At 32.8% G+C, this 25,420-nt stretch overlaps 1 protein-coding gene across 2 annotated transcripts; it reads left to right on the forward strand.

The window, feature by feature from the left end:
• Nucleotides 1-1,751: 1,751 nt before the first annotated feature.
• On the forward strand, nucleotides 1,752-25,104 carry LOC106615124 (prion-like-(Q/N-rich) domain-bearing protein 25). 2 transcript variants are annotated; one of them, XM_036361639.2, is made up of 11 exons: nucleotides 1,752-2,193; nucleotides 20,409-20,707; nucleotides 20,770-20,887; nucleotides 20,946-21,548; nucleotides 21,831-21,950; nucleotides 22,011-22,130; nucleotides 22,579-22,845; nucleotides 22,916-23,062; nucleotides 23,142-23,270; nucleotides 23,338-23,490; nucleotides 24,331-25,104. In XM_036361639.2, exons 2-11 carry the CDS (start codon nucleotides 20,597-20,599, stop codon nucleotides 24,432-24,434), a joined length of 1,872 nt encoding a protein of 623 aa, XP_036217532.2. In that variant the 5' UTR covers nucleotides 1,752-2,193; nucleotides 20,409-20,596; the 3' UTR covers nucleotides 24,435-25,104. The 2 variants fall into 2 exon arrangements, with proteins under 2 accessions (XP_036217532.2, XP_014086662.2); XM_014231187.3 differs by lacking the exon at nucleotides 1,752-2,193 and adding an exon at nucleotides 17,178-17,274.
• The last annotated feature ends 316 nt before the right edge of the window (nucleotides 25,105-25,420 follow it).

Genomic DNA, 25,420 nt, shown 5'->3' on the forward strand with positions numbered 1-25,420 from the left:
GTATACTTGTATATATATATTTACAAAATCAGTGTGCCAAGCTGAATCGATTTAGACATGTCCGTGGGTCTGCCCGTCTGTCTGTTTCTCAGTTTTCGAGATATCGATCTGAAATTTTGTTCGTGTTCCTTTCAGCCGCTTATTTGTTGAAATCATTATAGCATATAACTGCCATATAAACCGACCGATCAAAATCAAGCTCTTGTATAGAACATTTTTTTATTTAACAAGGTATCTTCACGAAATTTGGAATAGATTATTGTCCAAGATAAATTGTGCAGATCGGATAAAAATCTTTTGAATGTTGTTTACATCAAACAAAGTAGGAAACCGTTGGCCAGTTACGTTGTAAGATTTAGTTATACGTATAGTAGCTATAATAAATGCATCTGTATAGGGTATATAGCTATATGCAGACGAAGTTAATGTTATTTCTTGTTTTCTCGATTTTTCAAGCTTCGTCTGCTGTGTGTAGAGAAAAATCTTGATACACCTCCGTCAATAATCAGTCATCATATGATGACATATTTTTTTCTTTTCTCCTAGTTTTTCTTTGTAAACATGTTTCCCATGTCTTTTGCTCTGATGTTTTGGTGCTGCCTTTGCTGCTGAATACTCGGCTGCGTTTCTGCGCCGATTTCTATTAATGCCTTTGAAGATATTCGACGGAAATAATGTTTTCATTTCTGAACGGTTCAAGCATTTTATGAGAAGCCTTGGCATGACGGAAACTTAGCACTCAAAAATTTAGTTTGGTCGAATGCCCTGCAGATCGTTTGACAGTGTAATAATTAGTTGACACTTTTTACTCAATATTTTTCTGATTTCTATTCCAGCTCACGTACGGTATATGCCTTACATACAATAACTATGCATACTATCTGCCTTAGACAACTACTTTAGTAATTGTACAATATTTCATTTATTTTACAATATTTATCATTACTCTTCCAACCCACTTGCTACGGTCGTGGCTGCCACAACCAACCTTGCCGCCGAAACCGTTAGTTGACCATATGCCTGTACATTCCTACGTATTACGTCCTACTTTCTAACTTCACTATGCACACTCGTTTATATAGTAGATACAATGTAAATCGTACACGTATTGTTACTTTTCACCTGTAGTGCCACAAGTCCATGGAAACGCCAACACCAACTGCACTGGCGCTCGTGCATCAAATCCAACAACAAAACAGACACACCGTCACACAATCAATTGACGAAGGACGAAATGCTAAAAAACCTGTGGGTTCGTTTCACCCGCTTGGCTAATCGTTTGGGCAAAGTCGTCGGCCGACAACAGTGGCTGTTGAGGTCGTGACAGGAGCGACATGGGAAAGCACTTGGCCAGATAACAGTCGCATACCGCTTAGTGGCAACACTAGTCGCTTTTAATGAATTTTTCGGAAAATATCCAACAAATTTTGCATTTGAAGGCGCGTTACATGAGTTGGCGCTGGCAAGCGACAGACAAATACTTAACAAGTAGTAACATAACAGATAAAACTTTGTTCATAACGGCTTATAAAAAATAGTACAGATTGTGTGTTTGTATACGAGGTGCTAAATAATATAAAAGAAAGTGTTACGATAGTGGAAACATAATATATTCATATAGAAGTTTGTAACTAACGGTTGTGTCTTTTTAAAAATTTAAAATTTTAATTTTTTAGTACAATACAATAAAAACGGCAATAATTGTATTAGTATTTGCGGAAAATTTTCCTCAGTGTTTGACATACATACAAGTATATAGTATATGTAAACCTGTATATACGATGACGCGTAGGAAAAGAAAAATCACTACAACTCTGCGTGGATATATATTTTGAGTGCGCGTTGCATTGTGATGTTTGATGTACTAATTGCGGTGTCAGTTTTACAAGTGCTAAATGCACTTTAAACTTTAATTGCCAGCAAATAGAATAACTTACAAATAGTGCGCGCTAAATGCGTTAAACTGTTGCAATTGCGTAAAAAAAGAAAAAGTAGAAGAAAATAAACAAAACAAGAAATTAATTATAAAAAATCCAAACGCTTATCCTACGCAATTATACAAAAACAAAAAATAGAAGAATAATTGATTCAATTAAAGTTGCAAACCCATTGGAAACATCTTACAACGCACGCTCCTACATACATACATACATGCATACATATGTATTCTTCAAGTCCAGGATTAACCGCATGGTATGTAACTAGCTGCGTGAGCCATTAATTATAATAACTAGTTTTCGGCAACTTTAATGATTATTGATTGAGTTGGAAATCGAAATATGAAAAATGTACAAAACGAAGGTCGTACATATTAGGGGTGGTTATTCTACTCGTAGACATAAAAAAAATATTCATATAAGTACATGTGTAAAAGCAAAAAAAAAAACATACCAAAAAGGCAAAAAATACAAGAAATAATGAAAATTACCGTAATATTAAAGCAACAACACAAGTGCTCGGTGTATATGAAGCTACTTCTGTTCACATATGTATGTGCGGGTGTAACAGTTTGATAATTCCATACGCCATATGTATATACTTACCATACTTATAGTTACAACTGTAAATTAGTATGTAAAAGTAAAAAATATTCCACAGATTTCAAAGAAGAAGTTTTGTTTTGCACAGTTTTTGCTAATAGTTCGACACTGGCGCCATATAGCGTTAATTCTTTTTGAAAATCTACTTTCCTTAGCCTTAACAATATGCACATATGTATACTTAAGTATATATATCTTCTGAGTATGAGCCAAAACATAACCACTAACGAAAAGTACATAATTACGTGCCTACAACGCCATCTAACGGGCTTAGCCTTCACAAGAACTCTCCACAGGTTCCTTAAAGGATCGGCAAATCGGTTAACTCTAATTTAACATACTGTATATTGCTTGATCGTTTCGTTCTCTAGTCTGGTCTACGTAAACGGAATACAATTGGATTTTTATCCATCCAGGAACTGCCAACCCAACATCATTCCTAAAAATTGTTTAGACAATATTAAACAACTTCTCAACCTTGAAAAGATGAAGTGGAGCAGACTGCATTCAGTTAGTTTTTCGAATTTTCGGCAATTTGCGGCGCCAAGAAACGACTGCAGCGCAATTGTTCCCGCTCACATCAGACACTGAACACGGCAGTAGAGAGTGTTTTGAAGCATTTTCTTGCTGAGGCCTCGCTTTTAGAATTAAATCGCGATTCATATGGTCATACAACTTTAAATGATATCTCCGACGCATAGGTATACTTATGTAAATACCACGTCTTTACATAAATGTTCTTGAAACGTTTTGCTTCTAAAGCTAATGTAATTCTGTCTTAGAATCGATTTGGACGATAGTTAAAACATATTTAATTTAAAAAAAATACGCTTCTTGTTCAGTTTGATCCATAACTGGGTATTACAGCAGAACACGTTTTCATTATTTCTGTAGCACTTCTGCATATAAAGGCGTTTGGTGTGAGGCTTGATGATATTATATTTGACAAATAGTTTACAAAGAATTGATAATTTTTCATGTGAGTTCGAAATGATAAAGGTCTTATTGTGTTGTTTCTTAAACATAAATCTTAACTAAACTTGGAACAAAATTACAAATCGACGAGTACAGTTCTTTCTTAAATAAAAATTGAACCTGTTAATTCGTAATTATTATTAGACGAAGTGTTACAGAGTTGGTATTGATATTTTTATAAAAATCTCACAACAGATAGATTTTGAAAAATATATGTGAACCTTTCCTGTGAGCCTTTTTATTCGGGGCTTTCTAGAGCTGGGCGCATGTTTAACTTGCAGGCATTAATATCTGAACTGTGGGTTTTATGCAGTTGAAACGATATTGATTTGTCCAAAATATTTAAGGCACGGTTAAAGGAATGCATAAATTTGTTAGCCCTGGCACAAGGCTGAATAAATTTATTATGTCAAGAGAACAAATACCACAAGTAAGAACTCTAAATATTTTCTCTTTTTTATTGCAATATTTTATTCAGTTCATACTTCACTTCGTTACTATTCACTGCACATGAATATCTATATATGTATGTACATGATTCATATGTATGTACAGTTTCACCTGGTTTGTTTTTTATCTATGATAATTACCAAAGTAATTGCTTTTTATCTATATAGTAATCAAACTGTGTTTGCTTTGATACATTTTAATGGAAAGTGGGGGTTCTCTCTCGGCTTTATTTTTGTTTTTATTTCTGTAACAAATAAGGAAGGGCTAAGTTCAGGTGTAACCGAACATTTAATACACTCGCAACGCAGGAATAAATTCGGAGAAACAGGTTTCAGTATTCAGATTTTGGTAAAACTTAAGGAAAGTATCGCCGTGCTTTCATTCACTTATGAAAAAAGAATACCTGTTATTATTGTGTTAAGTTTTGTTCTGATAATTGATTTATTGATGTTTCATTTGTATACTGTAAAGTGAAAGAATCAGACAGAATTTAAAATATTGTTATATGGGAATTAGGCGTGGTTCTCATTCGATTTCGCCCATTCATTTTTGCAGTGTCTAATAGGAATGAACTTCGCACACCAAACTTGATTGAAATCGTTTCACTTCAAGGTGGGCGGGTCCATGCCCCTTGTTCCATTTTCACACTAGAAGCCTTCTTTACCAGCCTGGTTGTGAAATTTAATGTTTGTGGCTCATTTATTCAGTGAGTTATGGTACTTTTAGTAGTTTTCAACATACCCGTTATATGGGTAGTGGGCGTGGTTAATATCTGATTTTACCCATTTTTACAGAGTTTGAAGAAGTGATAAAAAACACTTCTTTCCAGCGAGTTAGGTTGATATATCTTAAGCAGTTTGGAAGCTATGTACATTAAATTTTTCGGACGGAGCAACCGCTTTTAAAAAAGTTTTAGCCCACAGGTGTCCCTGGATAGTGCGATCTTCTGTACCAAATGATGTTTTATATCTTAATTTGCCGATTGAGTGCAAAGAAATATGTGTACCAAGGTCACAACAATTAAAAAAAGCCTTCTTGTACTGACAAGGAGTGTGATCACAACAAGTAATATATTTATATACAGCCAGGCGGCTTTGAACAGTGAAATAATGTCTTGATATCCCAGCGGATCTGACATTCTATTTCACGATAAACCTGCAAAGGGTCCCAGGACACACTGATATCCCCAGGAACTGTGTAGCAGATGAACTAGCCAGAACAGGCACCACCCTACAACTAAATTCTGGTAAAGAGCGCATATATAATGCCTCTCGCTACTTGTAAATATTTCATCGACAAACATAAATGTAGCTGAGTCTCAGTGGAATCAGTCCTTGCACAATAAGCAGGCGTCGAAAGACAGTCACTCTACCTATTGACCTACCTTATAACTATCTCGATTAGTTTTAGGTAATACAAACAACCATAAGCAACTATTCTAGTTTTGAATACTCTGTAGCAACATGTTGCAAGAGTATAAAAACAATTTCATATATGTCAAATCATGGAAAATTTTTTTTTAATATTCTTGTAACACGATGAAACTTATATGACTATATTGAGTTAGATACGGGGTTATATTTATACATTTCAAAATGGTCGTGACAAACTATACTTCAAACTTTAAAAACAAGCTTGCGTAGACATGCTTCTTTGTATTGTGAGCTGGTTGATATTTTGAATAGGCGAGATTACCTCGGCCACAAATTGGTAATATTCATTGAAAATAAAATGCTTTCTAATTTTTGTCGATATATCATCATAATAATTATGTAAAATTCCATAAAACAAGGAATGTATTTTCTATTGATATATATCTGTTGAAAACATATGCTTGTTCCCGTAACACTTTTTTTTAGGTTTTTTTTTCGGTATTAATAAATCTATTTTCAATTCAACTGTTATAGGACATGATTACATCTAAATTGCTTTCATTTGTGTTCACTAGGTGTTTGGCTCCAATAAAACTGTTAGGACTACTACTTCCTTTCTGTTACAAATAAATAATTAATTTAATTTAATTGTTGTAATTGAGTAATTAATTTCTATTTATAAAATATTTAAACAATTCATCTATAAATATGCAGATTACAGTAATTTAAGAGACATTTTTAGGGTTTGAATTACTATATACTTAAAATATATGCAAAATAAAGCAAGTAAAACTTTGTAGGTACATACGTACATATATCTCTTGGATTACATTTAATGCTGATTGATTGACGTCTAAGTTTGTGGCGCCGTGGAAATTCGTATTAGAATTTTGGAGATCTACTATTACAAGTATGTACATTACAATCAAAAATCCTTTAATGGTGCAGACAAGTTTTGTTTTTATCAATTATCGATACACAGTTATGATCTGTAGCTGATTGTGAATATACAAGTATATGTAGATATAATGTAAAACTTACAAAAATTGATATTTTGAAATTATAATTTCAATTCTATAAAATAATAGCTGAACTTCGTACCGCCATAGCGTAGCTTTGATGCACTACTTTATTTTGTATAGCTGACAGTTGTCCTATTTTAGGTATGAGTACCTAATAAATTTAAACTGGAATGTATAATATGCTCCACGATAACTGAGAAGGACTTTACTAATTTCATAATTCACTAAAGTGTGTAGTCATCAAAAGTTACCAAAAATCGATATTAAGCTGTGAACTTACCGTGATTAACAAACACTTATTAGCAAACAACAAACTTAAAAAAAAATTTTCCGTAAGAACCTTCTACAGAGTATTAGAAAACTACAAAAAAAACTGCCAAATCGGTCTAGCCGTTCTCAAGTTATGGCGTGACAACGGGAAACGGGTTTCATTTATATATATAGAAGATGGTATAGAACTATGCACACTATTGTATACAAGTAGATCACCATGTTTTTTTTATAGGTTTTCTATGCGTTATTTAAAATTTGGGGTTTGAAAACAATGGCAATTCTTGAATCATTCTCTAATTGATAAGTTTCACGAAATTCATTTGTAGATACTTTGCTCTAACACACCTAGAGCCACTTCTCAATTATTTATTAATTTAGTTTAGTATGTGCTTTCTCCTTTTCAGGTATCCCCCTTAATTTTAGTCAATCGGTGGCGGATACACTGGTGTTTCAGTAACGCATCGAGCAACGAGCACTGTACTTTTATAGCTCTGAGTGTAAATTTTAATATTCTTTATAACAATTCTAGAAAAATATTTTAAAATCGCAATAGTTTTATTCAACTACTTTATTCAAACCATTTTACGTATTATGCATCATTAGAGAAGAAAATGTTCCTATGTATCAGAAAAACACGAAGAAACGTTAACTTCGATTGCACCGAAAATGAATTTGGTTCGATTTGTTTGTATGGCAGCTATATGAACCATTTGTTCAAATATTATGAACTGCTTCGAATAATAATCTGTGCTAAATTTCGTCACGATATTTTGTCAAGTAAAAAAGTTATATATTATATATAGTTATATGCTATAGTTTACCAATGTGAACAATTTCTTCGGTTTTGAAGCCATGCAAAATTTTGTAAAGATACCCAGTTTGTATGTCAGCTATATACTATAGTGGTCCAATATCGGCGGCTCCGATAAATGAGCAGATTCTTGGCAAGAAAAGGACGTGTGCAAATTTTAGATCGATATATCAAAAACTGAGGGACTAGTTTGCGTATATAATACACTTTATAGGGTCCTCGAATTTTCCTTCTGGGTGTTAAACACTTCGTGGCAAACTTAATATACCCTGTTCCATGTCCATCATGGATCCGCTCCTGTTGTTAAGGAACAAAATGTTTATCAACGCAGCTCCTAAGTTAAAAAAGTTAAAATAATTGTTCTCCCATTAGATGTTTGAATGAGGATTGTTTTGGATCGGAATCCGATATATTTATGTATATATTAAGTGGTAGCAATACTACTACTAATACATTTCTTCTCAGTCTTACATATTATATTATGTAAGTCATATATTACCTTAAACGTCATTTCTTGGTCCGTCTTACTATGATATTTTTATATCTTCCATCTTCAATAAGCAGCGGCATTCCAACAAATTCATTTTAATTTTCATTAAATGTTATTTATAAGTCCAAAGTTGGATGGGTGGATACAAATGAAGTAGCAAGTTTAATAAACCAAGCTTCCAGCTCATTACTTTACGCCGCCTTACTTTTCTAGTCGTGTGTGGGAAACGTCCATATATTACACCATAAGAAAGTGGGGAATTTCGCAATGTGAAATGTGGGCCGACGTATTGTAGTTACAGGAGTTTGCCTTTTGTCCAAATTTTTGCTTAATGTGTAGATGTAGATGCGTTTGGGGAAAAATGCGTGTGAGAGTGCATCCCTCGATCACATTTTCCAATGAATGAAACGCATTAATAGAAATTTTAAATTAATTGTGTTTTACTGCGAGAAACTAATACAAGTATATCATATTTGATAAAATGTGTTTGAAAGCCAAAAGTAATAGAATATTGAAATTCAAAGCTCTTTTTACGCAACGACCTTACACATATTTTTTAGAGTTGTATACAATTTGATTTTTTTGATATGTATGCTCGGCTCAAGTCCGTTTGGAACCATTTAAATAAGGCTAAATACATAAAGATGATCGATGCCTTACACATCGATAGTGACTCATCAGAGGCTTTAGGGACTTGGTTAGGAGATTCGTATGCATTCTACCTATAGCCCAAACTTGGAAACAAGTTATTACTACCTGTTCCAGTCTATGGCGACTAATTTTGTTGATCAAAAATTTGCCTTAAGAGAAGGTTGTGAAAATCGACTATTTCACTGTAATGACAACGAGTTATCGAACAAAAAGGTATATATTTGACCTAAATTGGACCATTTTTATTCCTTCAATTTAATGCAAACATTTCTTTTTACTAGATCTTATATTAAATACAGTTCACTATTACTATTTGATAAATTTCAACTTACTTTAAAGCAGATAAAATCGGATATTATGATAAACTGATTTTATTCTTTATTTAAGCACAATCGATTCACAATCTCAACGTCTAGTATTTTTTTTGGAATTAATGTTATAAAATAAATTGAAACATTTTACATTGCCGAGTATTGCTTCAACAGACCGTACAGTAGGATCCAGAGATAATCCCTGGTAGGATATCCGCGAAAATTTGATTTTTTCCGTAGAAACGAGTAAGGTGAGAGTGAGAGAGCAATCTTTTGCAACGCAGGGTTGCCAGTCTCGATATTTTGAAATAAATTTGAATATATTTGAAATATTCTTAAAATAACTCAAAATTACAGTCGAATACATTTATTTATAAATAGGTAGACTATTTTTATTAGTTGGATTTTAGTTTTGTAAGTACGGCAGGAAGAAATCTCGGTGACTGTTTGAAGCATGAGTATGCAGCGTTTACACATACCAAACAAAAAATAAGCCACTGTTCCTTAAATAAGTGTGTACGATTAAGAACCACTGATAAATTGAGTTTATGTACAAACTTAAATTATATTATTGTTATTTGAACGGCTATTTAGACTACTTTGGATTTCAAGATAAGTTCTGGGTTCCGCATAAATGTTGTGTAACGTGTGTGAGACTGCTATTAGGTTGCGCTAAACAAGAACCCAGGCATATGCCATTTCGTATACCAGTGATTTGGACCGAACCAACGAATCATATAACGGATTGTTATTTTTGTGTGACTCAAACAAAAGGCATTAATTACAACTAAGTCCAAACACATTACATAGTGCCGAACTCCCTGTACCAAAGCTATGCCTAGAGATGGCAGTGGATTTTTATATCTTTGTATATAAGAGAAATTCCCAAACTCAGCGAGACAAAAATTAAATATGGAATATTTTTAGGTTCACAAATACGGCGTCTAATTAATTATAAGATTTTCGAAGAAAAACTGAATGATCAGGAAAAAATCATCTGCAAATGTTTGAGTATCATCTGGATTTGTTTCCGGCAAATTTGGATGCTGTGAGCTACGAACAAGACGAGAGATTTGATCCAGGTTGGGAAAATTCCTAACAGTTCATAGTGTTCTTCATTGATCTTCCTTATCTATCGGCACCGTGATTATATAATAAGATAATAATAACAGTGTGACTTACATATACACATATGTATATTTACAAACACAAAAATACCCGTAATGCAAATAAAGTATTTGTTTTTACCTTTAATGATGGTGCCACAAGTGCTTGCAGAGAAAAGTTTATATTTGTTTACGAACTATAATTAAGTACCTCAAAGTTTCACTTGAAAGTTTATATCGCTCAGGTACTGTATGTACATCACAAGCACAAGTAACTGTGCATACGCGCCTAAAAGTATGTATCAATGTATATATTTGCGGGTGCGGCTGTACATGCCTTTATGCAAGAAGGTTGCCAGTTATTTCATCAATTTTAAATCAAATAAAAGCAGAAGAAATAAATATAAACAAATACAAGCATTGACAAATGCTATGGCAAGTAGGAAAATAAGTTGGAAAATGTTTTTCTTGAACTTTGTTATTAGTTTTGGCTATCTTTGCCGTCGCTCACCACAGTTACACACAAACAACCTTATACATATTAATTCATTTGTATGCTTTTTTGTGTGTGGTTGTTGCTGCTTCTGTTGGCGTGTTTTATACTCGTAGTTAATGGGGAGACAAGCCTGTTTTTCCAAATGGGCAGTATGGGTGCCTCCATTTTATTATGGCGCTCTGTGTTCGCCACCATCACAAAAATCGCGTGCAAACCAACAGTATGTGTGTGTAAATGTGTTGGCATATGTGTGTGTGTGTATGCATATTTTTAGCGCGCACACCTACGTCGTGGCGGTTGTCCTGTTTTTTGTTTTTTCTCCATTTTCAATACGACACTTTCGTCCCTCGCATTTGGTGTGAGCCTTTTTAGCACACTTGCACATACATATCTTGTTAATGTGTGTACAAAAATAAAAAAAATGTTGTTGCTGGGAAATGTTGATATGTACATTCGCTGTATTTTGTACTTTTAAACATTTATACACATACATTAATATAATTCGTATCGATTACTCACCGATTTAATGGTGATTATTATTTATTATTGATAGAGATAATATATATGTACATATGTATGTACAATGACATATGACATGCTTATTTATGTACTTACTTTTCATTCTATCACATTGAGAGCATAAATATCTTAATTGTTTTTAAATTTTCATTTAGCTTCACATTTCATTTGTTACGAATGAGTCTCATATAGAAATAATATATACTAAGGGAGTTTGATTGGAAACGAATACAATATATAAATATTGGAGAAATATAATATTAACAATAAGGGAGGAGCTAAGTTCAGTCGATTATATGCTTTCTCAATTTCCCAGAACTAAGCGTGCCTGAAATACTTCCAGCTGTTTGCAAGCCTTTTGTATAGAAATTATTAGCAATGCATTCCGTATTAGTTTCTGGGTACAATTATGAACCGTTTATCCTAGTTTTTCTGATATAATTTTCTTTAGATACAAGTATATACCATAACTGTCTTTTGATTTAGGTATATTTGTTATGTCGTTTGCTTTCATCGTATATTCGGGCGCACCTAGTGTCCGACAAAAAAAAATTGTTTTTAAGTTCAATCAGCTCCATGAGTTTATCTTTACTTGAGTGATTACCCGAAGACAAATGATGCGATCACTTTTAAACTTTTTTTCTATACAATGATCTACCAGTTTTTTGATATGATTATCGTATTTATAGCAATAGAATTTTGTAAGGCCAAAAACGACCAAAATTTTGTGTGAATTTTTTTTAAACGCTGTCATTTTATCAACTTTAGGTTTTTTCCGACCATGGTTATTGTATGGACCATATCTTCTAGTATACCACTTTTTTTAAGGTTTCATCCACGAAGACGGCCGGAATCCTTGCAGCGGGGAAGGAACTTTTTTAAAGCAGTCTGATATCGCGTGTAACTCGGAAAATATTTAACTTATTTATATGGTATATATAAGAAATATTGAATACTATTGAGATATCTTATGCTCTCGTCGAGATATGTGTTATACAGTTGACCAATAGGACCTCGGTTTTTATATTTGGTATATGAGGGAAAGGAGAAAGAAGTAACTCTTTCAAATCGTTTTTGACTTTTTCAGATACCTCACTTACAAGCCTATATCTACTTTTTTCAGAAGGACAGAAATATTTGTATTGAGTTTATGGATCTGAGATGAACATATGATTCGATAACTAAAATAACACAAAATAACATGTTCACTTAATGTTATTAAAATATATAATATTATATATTAACTCATATATTCCACATAAGGTTAACCAGAAATGACATATGTATATACGAGTACATATATGAAGGCTAGAGCAATATCTGGATCGATTTAATCTATTTTGGTGTTTAACCAAAACGTTCAAGGAAACAACCCTATCCAATCTCGTTAAGATAACTCACACATTGGTCAATATTTATGGTATAATAGTAAATTAGAATACCTTCAGTGTTAGCACATAGACCAATTACAAATATTTAGTGCTAAATTAAAACCTGTCCAAGAGAATATGTTCACTTAAAACCTACAATTTAATTCGAATCGCAATATTTATAATTTGCTATGAAATAGAATTTCATCGCTTAGTTCTGATTTCACTATTTTCATGGCATACTATAAAAATGTAAACTGTAAAATAGACACACGACGTTTAGTTGACTCGACTTTACTAGTTTGTAAGCTAGCTTTGATCGTACATGTTACAGCGCGGGGCTAACCCTATTTTTAAAAGATTTTTCTCTCTCCCTCTTATCTTCTGTTAATTTCAAATGCAAAGCATAGATTTAAAATCATCACTTTCTTTCCAATAACAAATGTAATAAACTGTGAATATATGTGAATCATCAAAAATGTTTCTATAAGCCGGACTTTAATAGTAAAAATGTCCAAATTCAGATTCCAGTTATTTATTCCTCCAGCAGAAACTTGTTATTGAATTCTGATCCATCTGCACTAAGAATTGGAAGCAGGTCGTAAATGAAATTTTGATTCAACCACCTCGATGCTTCTCCAAAAGGCAGACTTATTCATTTCTTATGAATTAAAAGTTGTGTTCTAAGTAAATAATTTTTCTAAATTAATCTGAAATTCGATAGCAATTCATCCGATACATTCAACTATAATTAAGAAAGCAGTCGTAATGTTAAAATGGCTAGAGGTAAGTGCTTCTTCTGTTCACAACATATGTCCGATCTGGGATTTCAAATAACATATAAAGCAGAAAAAATATTGCTATATTGGTGGAAAAAATGATAAGAAGTACAACTTGGCTTATCATATAGCATAAGTTGATTGTAAGGAACTGTCGTCATTCCACAACTATTACATTCGATAATATCACATCAAAATCTAAACTATCATAATACAGTTCGAAATAGTCCGATTTGTAAGTTCTAGAAAAACTTGAAACTTGAATTTCATATGACCAACGATCTAAAGTTGTTCATATTACTATAAAAAGAATGAACTACACTCTAAATTAATAAGACAATTAGAAGCTGCTTAGAAGCATAGAATTTCCTGATAAATATTTGGTGAGAGAAGCGTTCTCACAATGTATAACGTCGAAACTAAAAGTTAAATACGAAGCAATGCGAGTACTTTTAATTACGAAAACAGAAGTCTTTACTCACCTAATCCTTACTTTTTGCTTCAATATTTGTAAAAATATATGGGACCAACAATAAAAAGATGTCAGATGATTAAAATTGTTAGGTTTATTGGCGTCAGGAGGAGGTCCAGCTGTCTGCTTAAAAATTATTATAATTTGATTGCAAGGGAGGGATTGTAATACGGGAGGATTATTACTCACACTTTTTCAATTCTACGATTGCTTAACATAATATTATATAATGACGTGTGAATAATGAGCCGTGTAATAATGAACAGCGGTCAAATTGACAGTTTTGTTCAGTTGATTTCGTTCTTTAAATATGTGGATTGATTAGTTATAAGTACATTGAACGTTACCCAAATAAATGAAGAGTACGATTAATTTACTTTACGTGATAGAAATAAGCGACAACAAATTAGCAGCTCATCGTTGTAATTTCATATAATATTTGGAAAAAGTATTCTGATAATAACAGAGCCTAATTTTAGAGGCCTAAGAAATTTTTATTGAATACTCGAGCGAAACTTGATAAATGACTATCATAAGGTATTGGGCTAGTGCTTATATGTATTATATATAAAATTTCTAGGAGATCCGGCTGCGCGTTACTGTGATTATGGTATACATTAAATGTTATTATAATATACTATTCCGCACAGTGAAAATATTATTAACAAATAAAGACGCAAGCATTATTGCCGGCTTAAGAATCCAAGGGTCTGAACTTGAGGTTTAAATTTGACGACGATTGATACAAATATTTGTTAATAGAAAATATAATAAATTTTCAAATCTTAAACCGAATGCCGATTTATAGGCATGGGAAAGTTAAACTAGTAGAAACTGTAGCCTTCTGAAGACTTCTATGCTGCAATGGGACCATTTCTATATTAAACTTCCCAGTAAAAATGGGTGCTTCAAGAATATTTCCGGGAATCTTTTTGATGTTCAAACTTTTCTTTTCACCCGCACTACATAAGTACACAAGGTTCAGTAGTTTCGAAGTTCATCCCGGACAAATAGATTAAGGGAATATAGATGTCAAAATGAATGGAATGACGAATGGATTTCCGGTTATATTGGCGTATTTTTGCTTCCTCATAGGATGTAGATTGATTGTACCGATTCTTTATTAAGCCCATAAAACAGTAAAAAATTAAACAAGTTATATCTCAGTTACCAATTAAGCTTAAAAAAAGAAAAAACGTTAACGTTAACTTCGGTAGCGTCGAAGCTATAATACTTGTACCGTTCACAAATACAAAAGATTCCTTACTAGCACTTGATTGTTCAATTTGTATGGCAGCTATATGATATATTGATCTAATCTAAATAATTTCTTTGGAGAATATAACTCGTGGCTAATTTCGTGATCGTGATTTCGCCATAACGGCAATTGAGCAGCTTCTTGGTTAGAAAAGGGCGGGTGCAAAATTTCAGATCGATATCTTAAAAACTGAGGGATTAGTTGTCATATATAAAGACACACAGACGGACATAGCTAAATTGACTCAGCTCATCATGCTGATCATTTATATATACATTTAATAGGGTCTCTGGCCTTTTCTTCTGGGTGTTACAAACATTGTGGCAAACTTAATATACCCTGTTCAGGTTATACAAAATTGGTATTTGATACAAAAGGTCACAAAATTTGGCATGGTCTAGCCTTCTAGGCGATGCGTTAAGGAATGCTTTGTATCAGTTCATACTATGACATGAACATATGCGAAATCCTATTGAACTATATCTATTGAAAGGCACTATCTTATCAGAAAACAGAAAACATATTTTAAAATTTAATTTTTAAATTACTTCTGCTGAGTATTAAAGAAGTACAAAGTGTTAAAATATCATATCTAGATTCAATTTACTTACATCGGCTTTTTATCCTTTGTTTGGACAATTTTTATCTGCCACAAATTAACAGTTTTATATGAGTCATATAAGTAATACGCTGTTTTTTAAGAATATCTGTTGCATTGGTACGAAAGAAAAGTCAGTGAAATAAGTTTTGAGTTATTCGTCTATGGCACTTTTTATTAGCTAGTTGGTATTTTAATTCATTTGAAAACACTTCACGATATGTATTAATAATCGAATGATGTAGGCAATATATTTGATGACCACAGGTGTTATTTGAATTAAGCAGGTGCTCGGTTATACAGCAAAATCAACACATTAACACTTTCACAGCCAATAATTGTATGCAAAATGTCCATGATTTAAAAAAAATACTATATAACATATGTACATCTAAATGAACATGTGTTTACGCAGTGAATGAAACGATTGACCTCAATTTAAATCATTGATTTCTAGGCAAGATTTTCTAATATGAATTTCATCTTATATACTTGTATTTTTTGTTTGATAACAAAGTTCTTTAAAGAAATTATTGCTTAAATTTCTAGTTTCTCTAGTTTTGTATCTATAAATTATTATTCCTTCAATCGGAGTATAATATAAATTCTGTTATATTGTATCTCAACTCTTCCCCGTGATTGAAACCTAACAAAAAATTCATTAGAAGATATTGTCGGTACAATGATATACGGTTGAAAAAAAATAAAAAAATTACAAAATTGCGGCATTTAAAAAAAGTTGAATTTTACCCAAAATTTTGGTCGTTGTTGACCTGCCAAAATTCGATTTTTGATCAGATTAATGACTGGTCATTGTATTGAGTACTATATACGGAACATTTGATATTGATCAGATCATTTTTCTCTGGGTAATCGCTAAAGCAAATTCGAAAAATGCTGCTTCTAGAAAAATTCGTTTAAAGATAAACTAATTGAACTGAACGACTAAATTTTAGAAGGCTGTAACTCAAAAACTGTGTATAAAATTTTAGTCTGTTCTTTTATAGGTATAACGTAATGAAATTTGGAAAAAATGCAAATCGATTTCTTTAATACTTATTAGTGGTGACTGTTAACATACTATTTGTATGTGTCGAATCGAACACCTTAAAGATTTAAAAAAATGTTCAGAAAAAACGTGTAACTTTGTGATTTTACTTTGTGCTTAAATTATTATAAATTTTGTTTGTTTGTTTGGGCAAGGGATATTGTTTCATTATAAAAATTGGGTTTTGTTTTTTTTTTTTTTTTAAAGCAGAACCGATGCCCCAACACATTTATTTGTTATATTTACCTAAATGTAAATTAAATATAAAACAACGTTAACTTCCTTCAAGAAAAGCCATAATGTATGGGTTAAAAAACAGAGACTTAAAAATTACAACTAATTGATTTGTAGACGCGTTAAGCAAAGCGTCCGAATAAGTAACCGTACAGATGGTGGGCTTTTACACATGCTCACACTCATAGCCATACCCATATTGTTGTGCTTAACTCGATAAGTTGTATTGACTTCATGGTATTGCCTAACACAAATGTGTAATAAAATCAATGAGATAAACACCTGCTTAACTTGACATATCTTTGATGATTAGATTAACGCCAATAATTAGGCATTATAATGCTCATGAAAAGTTTAAATTTGATTTGCAAGAAATTGCATATTTTCCAGTTTAAATTTGAAACTCGCAAAGTGAACGTGAAGTTGTCAAAATGCCGGATATTGGTCAAAAGCGGTTTGGAGTGGCGGTACTCTTAATAACGATAGGCATCCTTGCAGGTATACAAGTGTAAAATGGCAGTGAAAGTGATTTATTTCTTAGCAAAATATATTATATTGTATACTTGTTTATTAATTTTTTATATATGCACGTTTGAAATTAAAATGTGAACTTTCTATAGCATCGGAAAATATCGCCGTTTTGGGATAAATGGTAGTTCTGATTAAGATTCAGATTGGGAGAAAATGCATCCCCTAAAAATTTAAACTCAACTCTTAAATCTGGTGCAATGTGACATATATAAGGATATTTATATTTAAATTTTAGAAAATTAGTCGATTGAGGCTTAGAAATATGGGTGTAAAGTTAAAATCGAATTATGTGGCGGGACTCTCAAATCTACACCAATCCCTTCTTTTGTGAAACCCTTTTTCATAATTGAATATCGTTCGATTCGCATCCCGGGCAATATTAGAAGCACTTATGAATCATGATTTATTAAAACCATGTATTGTAGAATCAGTTTTTAATGTAAGAACTCGTATGAGTTTTTTGGATCTTCTTATTTCAAGCACTGAGTTGTTTTGCTCATGCCTTGGATATAATGATGTTACTACCTTAAATCATTTTCCATACTAAATAGAAGTCTTCGCTTTGGAATTAAGTCTGCATGGTCCAATGTTTTTAGTTGTGGATGAGATATTTCTCATAGTTAACACAATTGTTTTTATTAATGAAAGATGACTTTGACTTAAACAACTGGATTTTAACTTATTCAGAATGGAGATGTTTCCATGAAATAATAATAAATAAATAAATGTTCTATTTACTAATAATAGAAAAGTTCTAAACATCTGTTTGACAGTGGGAATTTTTTACATCTACTATAGAAGTTGAATGTAGAAGTAAACCAATGAATATACATGTGTATATTGATAAGCCGGTGATATTTATAACTTCGCAAACAAGGAGATTGGGAATAATGAACAAAAAGCTATATTTCTCTATAGACTCTCTAACCATGTTTGGATATCGCAATGATGTCGCTCTCAACTCCTATATGTATTAATACAAATTCCAACTGTATTGTTGGATTACGAAACCAGAGGGATATAATTTCATACCGTCCAGAAAACCCGTGTCTAATGGGAGTTAAGGTATTTTTGATCTTTTGGTAGATTAATTAAGGTTAGATTAATTAAGAATATAACCAAATTTATAAATCAAATATAAAATCAATTATTTGATACTTTTTATTGTTAGATAGTAGATTCCACTCTCTATAAATATACTTGTAATATCAACCATGCAAATTAGCTTTACAAGTATCGAGTTGATAAGCGAAATATATTTAGAAATTCTTTCGAATAAACATTATCTGCTTCACAGAGTCACGGACTTATTGCAATGGCCTCGTCTGCAAAGATATTAGTAAAAGCAATTTTTACATTAACGTTTATATCAATCCTGATAAGTGAATTATTTTATGGCTTTCTAAATGGCTACTTACATATGAACATGTAGCAACAATGTGAATAGCTTATGTATTGTACATACGTATAACTGAATGAATATGTTCGAACGTCGATGTGTACACACATGTCTATTTCAGCGTTACATATTACCTTTGACCTATTGATTTTAACATTCGTGTAGGTATTATATGTAGCATTATGGCGCATTCTCTCTATAGTAGAATTAGGGCTGAGGTGATTGAATCACGCGTTATTAAGTGTTTTTGTTTTTATCTAGCGAAAATAGCTCAACCGAAATTTTTATTATAAACCATTATATATTATATAATGTTTATGATTTACATCGAGTGTAAGCAAAGCACACTAACAGTGACTCAGTGCATACCATATAATTCGATATATACTGAAAAGTGGTGATGGATTTTCCTGTCTATCAAGAATACCCATTTTTCGTTCATGACCTAAATAACTAATGTGGTTTTTATCGAACTCACTAAAAAAAATATTCGTACGTAATTGTCGTTATCTCTATTTTTATCTTGATGATGTATGCTCTCAAGTTATTGTAAATAATTTAAAATCATTGGTTGAATGCAATTTAAAAAAAAGTCTTGAATTCTACTATGTATGCAATATAATATTAAAGCTTAAAATAGCTTTAGCGACCGCTTCATTCAATTAAACAGGGAGTGAGATTATAAATGGCTCTTCAGAAAATCCACCAGCCGCCAGAGATGGCGGTAAATTTGAGGCTATATCTTGCGTAAAATCAAGACACTCACCAAAAAGTAGTAAACTAATTAGACTCTAATAGTTTATTCAAAATGTCCCCTCATCTCAAAGAAATTTCGATGGTATCGATTGAACGGGACTTAATAATGGCCTTGCCATTAACGATGAAAAGAAGAACTCTATTTATTCTCAATATAAATCTACAAACCGACCGACATCAATTTTTATAATCCACTCGAAAATATCTTTTGATTTCTTCTTCAGCATTCCAATAAGGCTCAGAAATAATGTTAAACTAACGTTATGTAAACTAACTGAACCAAAATCGCTCAACCTCTTCAGAGAACTATGATTTGATTAGCTCGATGAGAAATCCCTTTTGTATTTAATTTAACTCATAAACTACTCTCACCATGTAATATCCTGCATTGTGCTAGATCATTCTTAATGGACAGAAGTTTTAAATTTTCTAAAGCGAAGCATAAATGCCCGGTTGTCGGTTTTTTGTCATACAAATCAGAAATGTCTTAAGGCAGTTAAAATCTATTCTAATAGTTAATTCGCTAAGTTCGTCCAAGGTATGTCTGCCATGATGCTTCAACGTCAGTCTGGTGAAAGCTAGATAGTGGAGGAGAAAGTGTAGATGTTTCTACCTTGTCTTACTTGGGACAACTGTGTCGGATATGATTTTTAGCATCAAGATTTTATAAAATACTCCCTAAACTCATATTTAATGTGAAAAAAAGATTTTACTTCCTCGGAAAGACTTTTCTATTTAAAATATAACGTCGTGATCCTTTTGTTTCATCATTTTATTTGGGGAAAATCGGGGTTACTCGTCTGTTCTTGTCTGTTATTCTACGCTAACATCTTCTAACTACATAATAATATTGTTAAAATTTTCAACTAAGTTACTAAAATTTAAATTCTACAAAACTATTAATGTTTTTATTATCTGACTACTTTTATATCATCTTCAATCATAGTAACCGATGCATTAATCTGGCCATGCGCTTCGAGTGATGATTGCACAGCCGTAAATTCAACATGCTCCTCAGGGACGGCAAATTGTGAATGTGACAGTTTTGAAACTGTTTTCTCTACCGACTTGACAACATGTCTGAAGACGTCACTAATTGGTGACCAATGCGAAGACACAGTTCAGTGCAATCTTATGCCATCGGGAGCCAGTTGTAAATCCGGGGTCTGCGACTGCGCCGATGGATACACTTATGTTGGTGGACGTTGTAGAATATTGAATGGCTTGAATGGTACCTGTGAAACGGTAAAACGGCAAGAAATTGGAAGTTACAGAAAGAAAAGAGAAATGAACTTTTTTCATTACAGGATAATGATTGCCTTTTCGGTTATGACCGCGAATCAGTTGCCTGTCTCGACAATGTTTGTAAATGTGCTGACGGTTATTATCTTAGGAGTGGAAACATATGTCGTCGTAAATCAATGAGTAAGTGTATTTTCTAGTTATAATTATTAAAAGTGGTTCAAAAAAAATATGTTTTCAGAAATTGGCGATGCCTGTGTCGTGCATACGGACTGTGAAGATTTAGGAACAAATGTGCGGTGCACTAGTTTGAGTTGTGTCGAGGTATCACAAAGCGATTCGGAATCGTCAAAAACCGTTTTAGATGCTCGAACTAATACACCGACACTCACAGGCCACACAAATACAAACGCAGGCACGACCAGCACAAACACCCATACGAAAACTGATGGTGGCAACGAGAAATCACCCTCGTCAGACGGGACATCACAACTCTCGAAGTCATCGAGATCAACTAGCGGTACCAGTAAAGATACTTTAGCATTGGTGAATGGTCGTAGTGATTTGACTGACGATACCGATAACGAGACGAGGCAAGAGGAGGCCAGTGGCAACGAACAGAAGCGGCGATCACGTGAAATCGCCGTACAAACAAGTATCGATGCTTTTGAGTTGAAACCATTGGCACCGTTAGTTAAGAATGTCGGTACTGGCACCACATCCAGCACAAGCAGTCGACGTTACTCACGCTATAGACGTCGTCAGTCTGCATTCCGCTACGATGATGAGGATAAGACTTTCTCGACGATATCGAATACTGATGATGATGGGGAGGAAAAGTTTTGTAAGTATTTACACATTTTTGTGGACAGATTTAAAAACTTTATAAATGAAATATGTATGCTTAAATTAGAAAATTAACTAAAGGAGCAGATAATAAAATTAATCGTGACATCAAGTCAGTCAGTTTAGTTCAAGAAAAAAAAATGGGAACCTAATAAATAGGCACAGTCAGAGAGTTCATTTCTCTAAACATTTGCTAAAGTAACGTAATCAAAACTTCATTAAAATAACTTACATTTTCTCTCAATGATACATGTCTACGTATTACTTTTCTCTCAATTAGATGGTAGCTCTTGCACAGAGAATGGTAAATTGTGTGCGGGACTTCCGCATTCGATTTGCTCAAACAACATTTGCTTCTGTCGCTCTGGGTATTATCCAAGTAATGGAAAATGCTTTGCAGGTGAGTTGGCAAAAAATTTGCTAATAATTTTCATACTACATACATAAAATTATCTTTCAGAGCTTGGCGAGATAGCGGAGAGTGCCAACGAATGTGAGCACACATTCGATTCATTATCCAAAAAATGTATTTGCCAAAGTAATTACTTCTATGATCGTAGTTTACGCTCTTGCCGAAAACGTAAGCACCATCTTAATTAAAAATAAGTAGTTTTGTTAATATATATTAATGCGGCAAAAAAAAAAGAAGTATTTACAAAGATATATCACCCGCAATTTAGAGTAATAGTATTAAGTAAAAGCCGAAATCAATTATTCTCCAGTAGAATATCATAGAGAGCATCCATCAGTTTATTAGGATGAAATTAATTTGCAGTACTTGTAAGTAATAATTCGGTTCCCTCGTTGTCTGCATACGGGAAGAATTTCAAACTTTTATCAAAAAAAAGCTTTTTAAAGGCCAACTAGGTTAAAAAACTAACGAATAGTTCTTTAATCATTTCTTAGCAAAGTTGCAGTATTATTTTAACTCACTTATGTTCCAGAAACCAAAATTTTTATGTATATACAAGTAGTTGTTCCAACAAATATTTACTCATCTCTTTCGTATTTCATCAAATCCATCATAGCAATCCAATATACCTTATCGTGTACCTCGGACAGTCAATGTAGTCCATTCGGCGCCGCCTATTGTCCTACGATAATTCCAAGACGTTGTACCTGTGAGGAATACGCACAGTATGATGAATTGCAACAGTTGTGCGTTTATAAACAGGGACTCGGCGAATTCTGTGAAACGAATGAGGCCTGTAGTACGGTGGCGAACACGGTATGCCTAAATAGTTTCTGTGCATGTAAGGAGAATTTCCTCGAAAGCAATAATACTTGTGTACCAGGTGGGTTGAGGTTAAAAGTTTTGAAATAAAAATAAAAAATAAATTAAATCTTACATCTGTAACTACATAGGTGTCGGCGCTAATTGCGATGCCGACGTAGAGTGTGGAATAGAAAACTCGGTTTGTGATTTCACCTCACCGACAAGTGAGGAGATAGAAAAATCTTGCCAATGCAAAAAAGGCTATGTGCATTTTAAGGATGAGTGTCTTAAGGAGGGTAAGTTGAAGCACAGTGATCACTGTGGAACCATAGAACTGGTTGTTTAAATTTATGTCATCTATTTTAACTCAAATAGCTGAGGAACTTGACGATGAGTGCATTGAAACGGAGCAATGTAAACCATTGTTGGGTACCTGTATCGATAAGAAATGTTCCTGCACCTCCGAACAGCATTTTAAATCAGGGCGTTGTGAGCAAAAGAAAGGTAACATTCATATTTGTATTATTTTCAATTATTTTCGAGAGTTCTAACAAATTTGCGTCTGTTTCAGTTCTTGGTGATAGTTGTGCCCGGTCTACTGAATGTTTCGTTGAAAAAGACCCGGAAAACGTGGAATGCCGTAATTCGGTTTGTCAATGTAAGCTTGGTTATCAAGCGAACGATGTACAGAAGACTTGTATACGTGTGGTGTCCAGTACTAAAAGTAAGTAAACTACCATATTCAATACTCGTGAGGTTATTTGGACCACAAGGTCTTAATTTTAAATATAGCTGCGCGTATGCTAATGGGAAGGTCTCGACTTGTACTCCCTTCGTGATTGTTATTGCTCTTACCAGTTTTCTCAAAAGGTATTGCAGAACGTCATAGTCTTTACAACTAAACTTTTAATAGATCGTGTCCGCATATTTTTCGATTGGATTTCAATAATACTACAATCAGGGTGCTCTGTAACTAAAATATCTCTATCTTCATCAAAATTAATATTGAGATCTTTTTACTTGTAGTAGTTTTACGATCCACTATCTTAATTAATTAATTAAAACTAATCCAGACAGATATAGATCAGTATCACGATGCGAATTGAATTCCGTGTGACTATCTGTCCATCTCTCTGTCCGTGCAAGCGATATGATTTTTTTCACTTTACAGTTTCTAAATAACGCACCAATGAAGTTCTTAGCACAAATAGTGCCTTTGTGGTATGCTTATCACGTCTAAAAATTGTCAAAACCCGACCCGATGCCAAAAGTGGACATCAGAGCTTATGGTTAAGTTTTTAGCAAATATATTGGTCAATCTGTGAACTATATTTAGTGAGAGTTTTTTGCTGATCTGTACATGATTTTATACCTGCTACAGTGGGCATAAACCTTAACCAAATGTGAAGTTCTGGGAAAATTGAGAGTGCAAGTGTATAAAGTGCAAAGAGATTAAGTGTTTGATTAGAAACGAATTTCAGGAATATTTCCTTGAACAAAATATTTTATTGAACTTAATTTTAATGGAAACATTTTTTAACAAACTCTTCTGCTTTCTTTTCAGATTCTTCCGGAAGGCCAAGTGCTCTTAAAATAATAACATTCCTATTAATAGGAGCAGCTTTCTTAATAACAAGTGCCGCTATTAAACAGGCTTATTATGATTAAATTTCAAATACGGTAATAATATGCTAATTTAATTAGGCGCGTAAATTATTTCTTTAAAATTATTCGGCCACAAAATGAAGAAACAAACAAAAGCGTAACACGTAATTAAACATGTAAATTAATAAACAAACATATTTTAATGGCATGCATAGATATTTAATATAAATAATTAACATTTTTGTAATTTTCGCTACAAGCAAAACTTCAAACACCGGCCTGAAAATACTACTATTTAACATTCCTAAATTTGATTTATCAAAACAATAAACTACACTTACAAAAAAGAAATTGAAAAAAATTATGCATAAAGTATTACGAGCTAACACACGAAGTATAAATACACAAAAACTAAAGAAACCATTAATTAACGAAAGCAAATTTCCAAAAGCAATACTTAATGATTACATAACTTTTGCAATTACTCGTATTTAACTTATTAATGATTAAGAAGATTTTAAGTCAATCATGTAAATTACAAAAGGAAATTATTTTTTAAATTTAAGATTCTTAAGATTCTGCGTAAGTAATTCATATGCACATACATACATACATAAATATAACATTTGTCATATCTGGGTGCATATTAGTTATAGTGATACAACTGACAAATTTGTTTTAGCCTAAGGTTATAGTTAATAAAATTTTTGAACTTATTGCCAAAAACTACAAAGTAATTTGTTATTTAATACTTTTATATTATGTATAGGTTGGAGAAGTCTGAAAATATGATACTCGTAAAGGTTTGCACATAGACCTATTTAGTTATAGAAAACTACATCAGCATATTATAATTTTCTTCTTATGGCCTTTATATTGCTTCGGAAGCTTTTGCTGATTGCAAAATCTTTCGACACGGAACTTTTCCAACGAAGAGAAGGCCTAATTATTACCAGAAAGTTTCCGGAAATTGTCATTTAAACTGCCCGCGCAGAATATTTTTCAGCACTTTTTTGTTTAGTTGATAGCACTGTCCTTAATTTCAATGC

This window comes from Bactrocera oleae, chromosome 2, assembly GCF_042242935.1.
Source record: "Bactrocera oleae isolate idBacOlea1 chromosome 2, idBacOlea1, whole genome shotgun sequence".
In the NCBI taxonomy this organism is placed as follows: domain Eukaryota; kingdom Metazoa; phylum Arthropoda; class Insecta; order Diptera; family Tephritidae; genus Bactrocera; species Bactrocera oleae.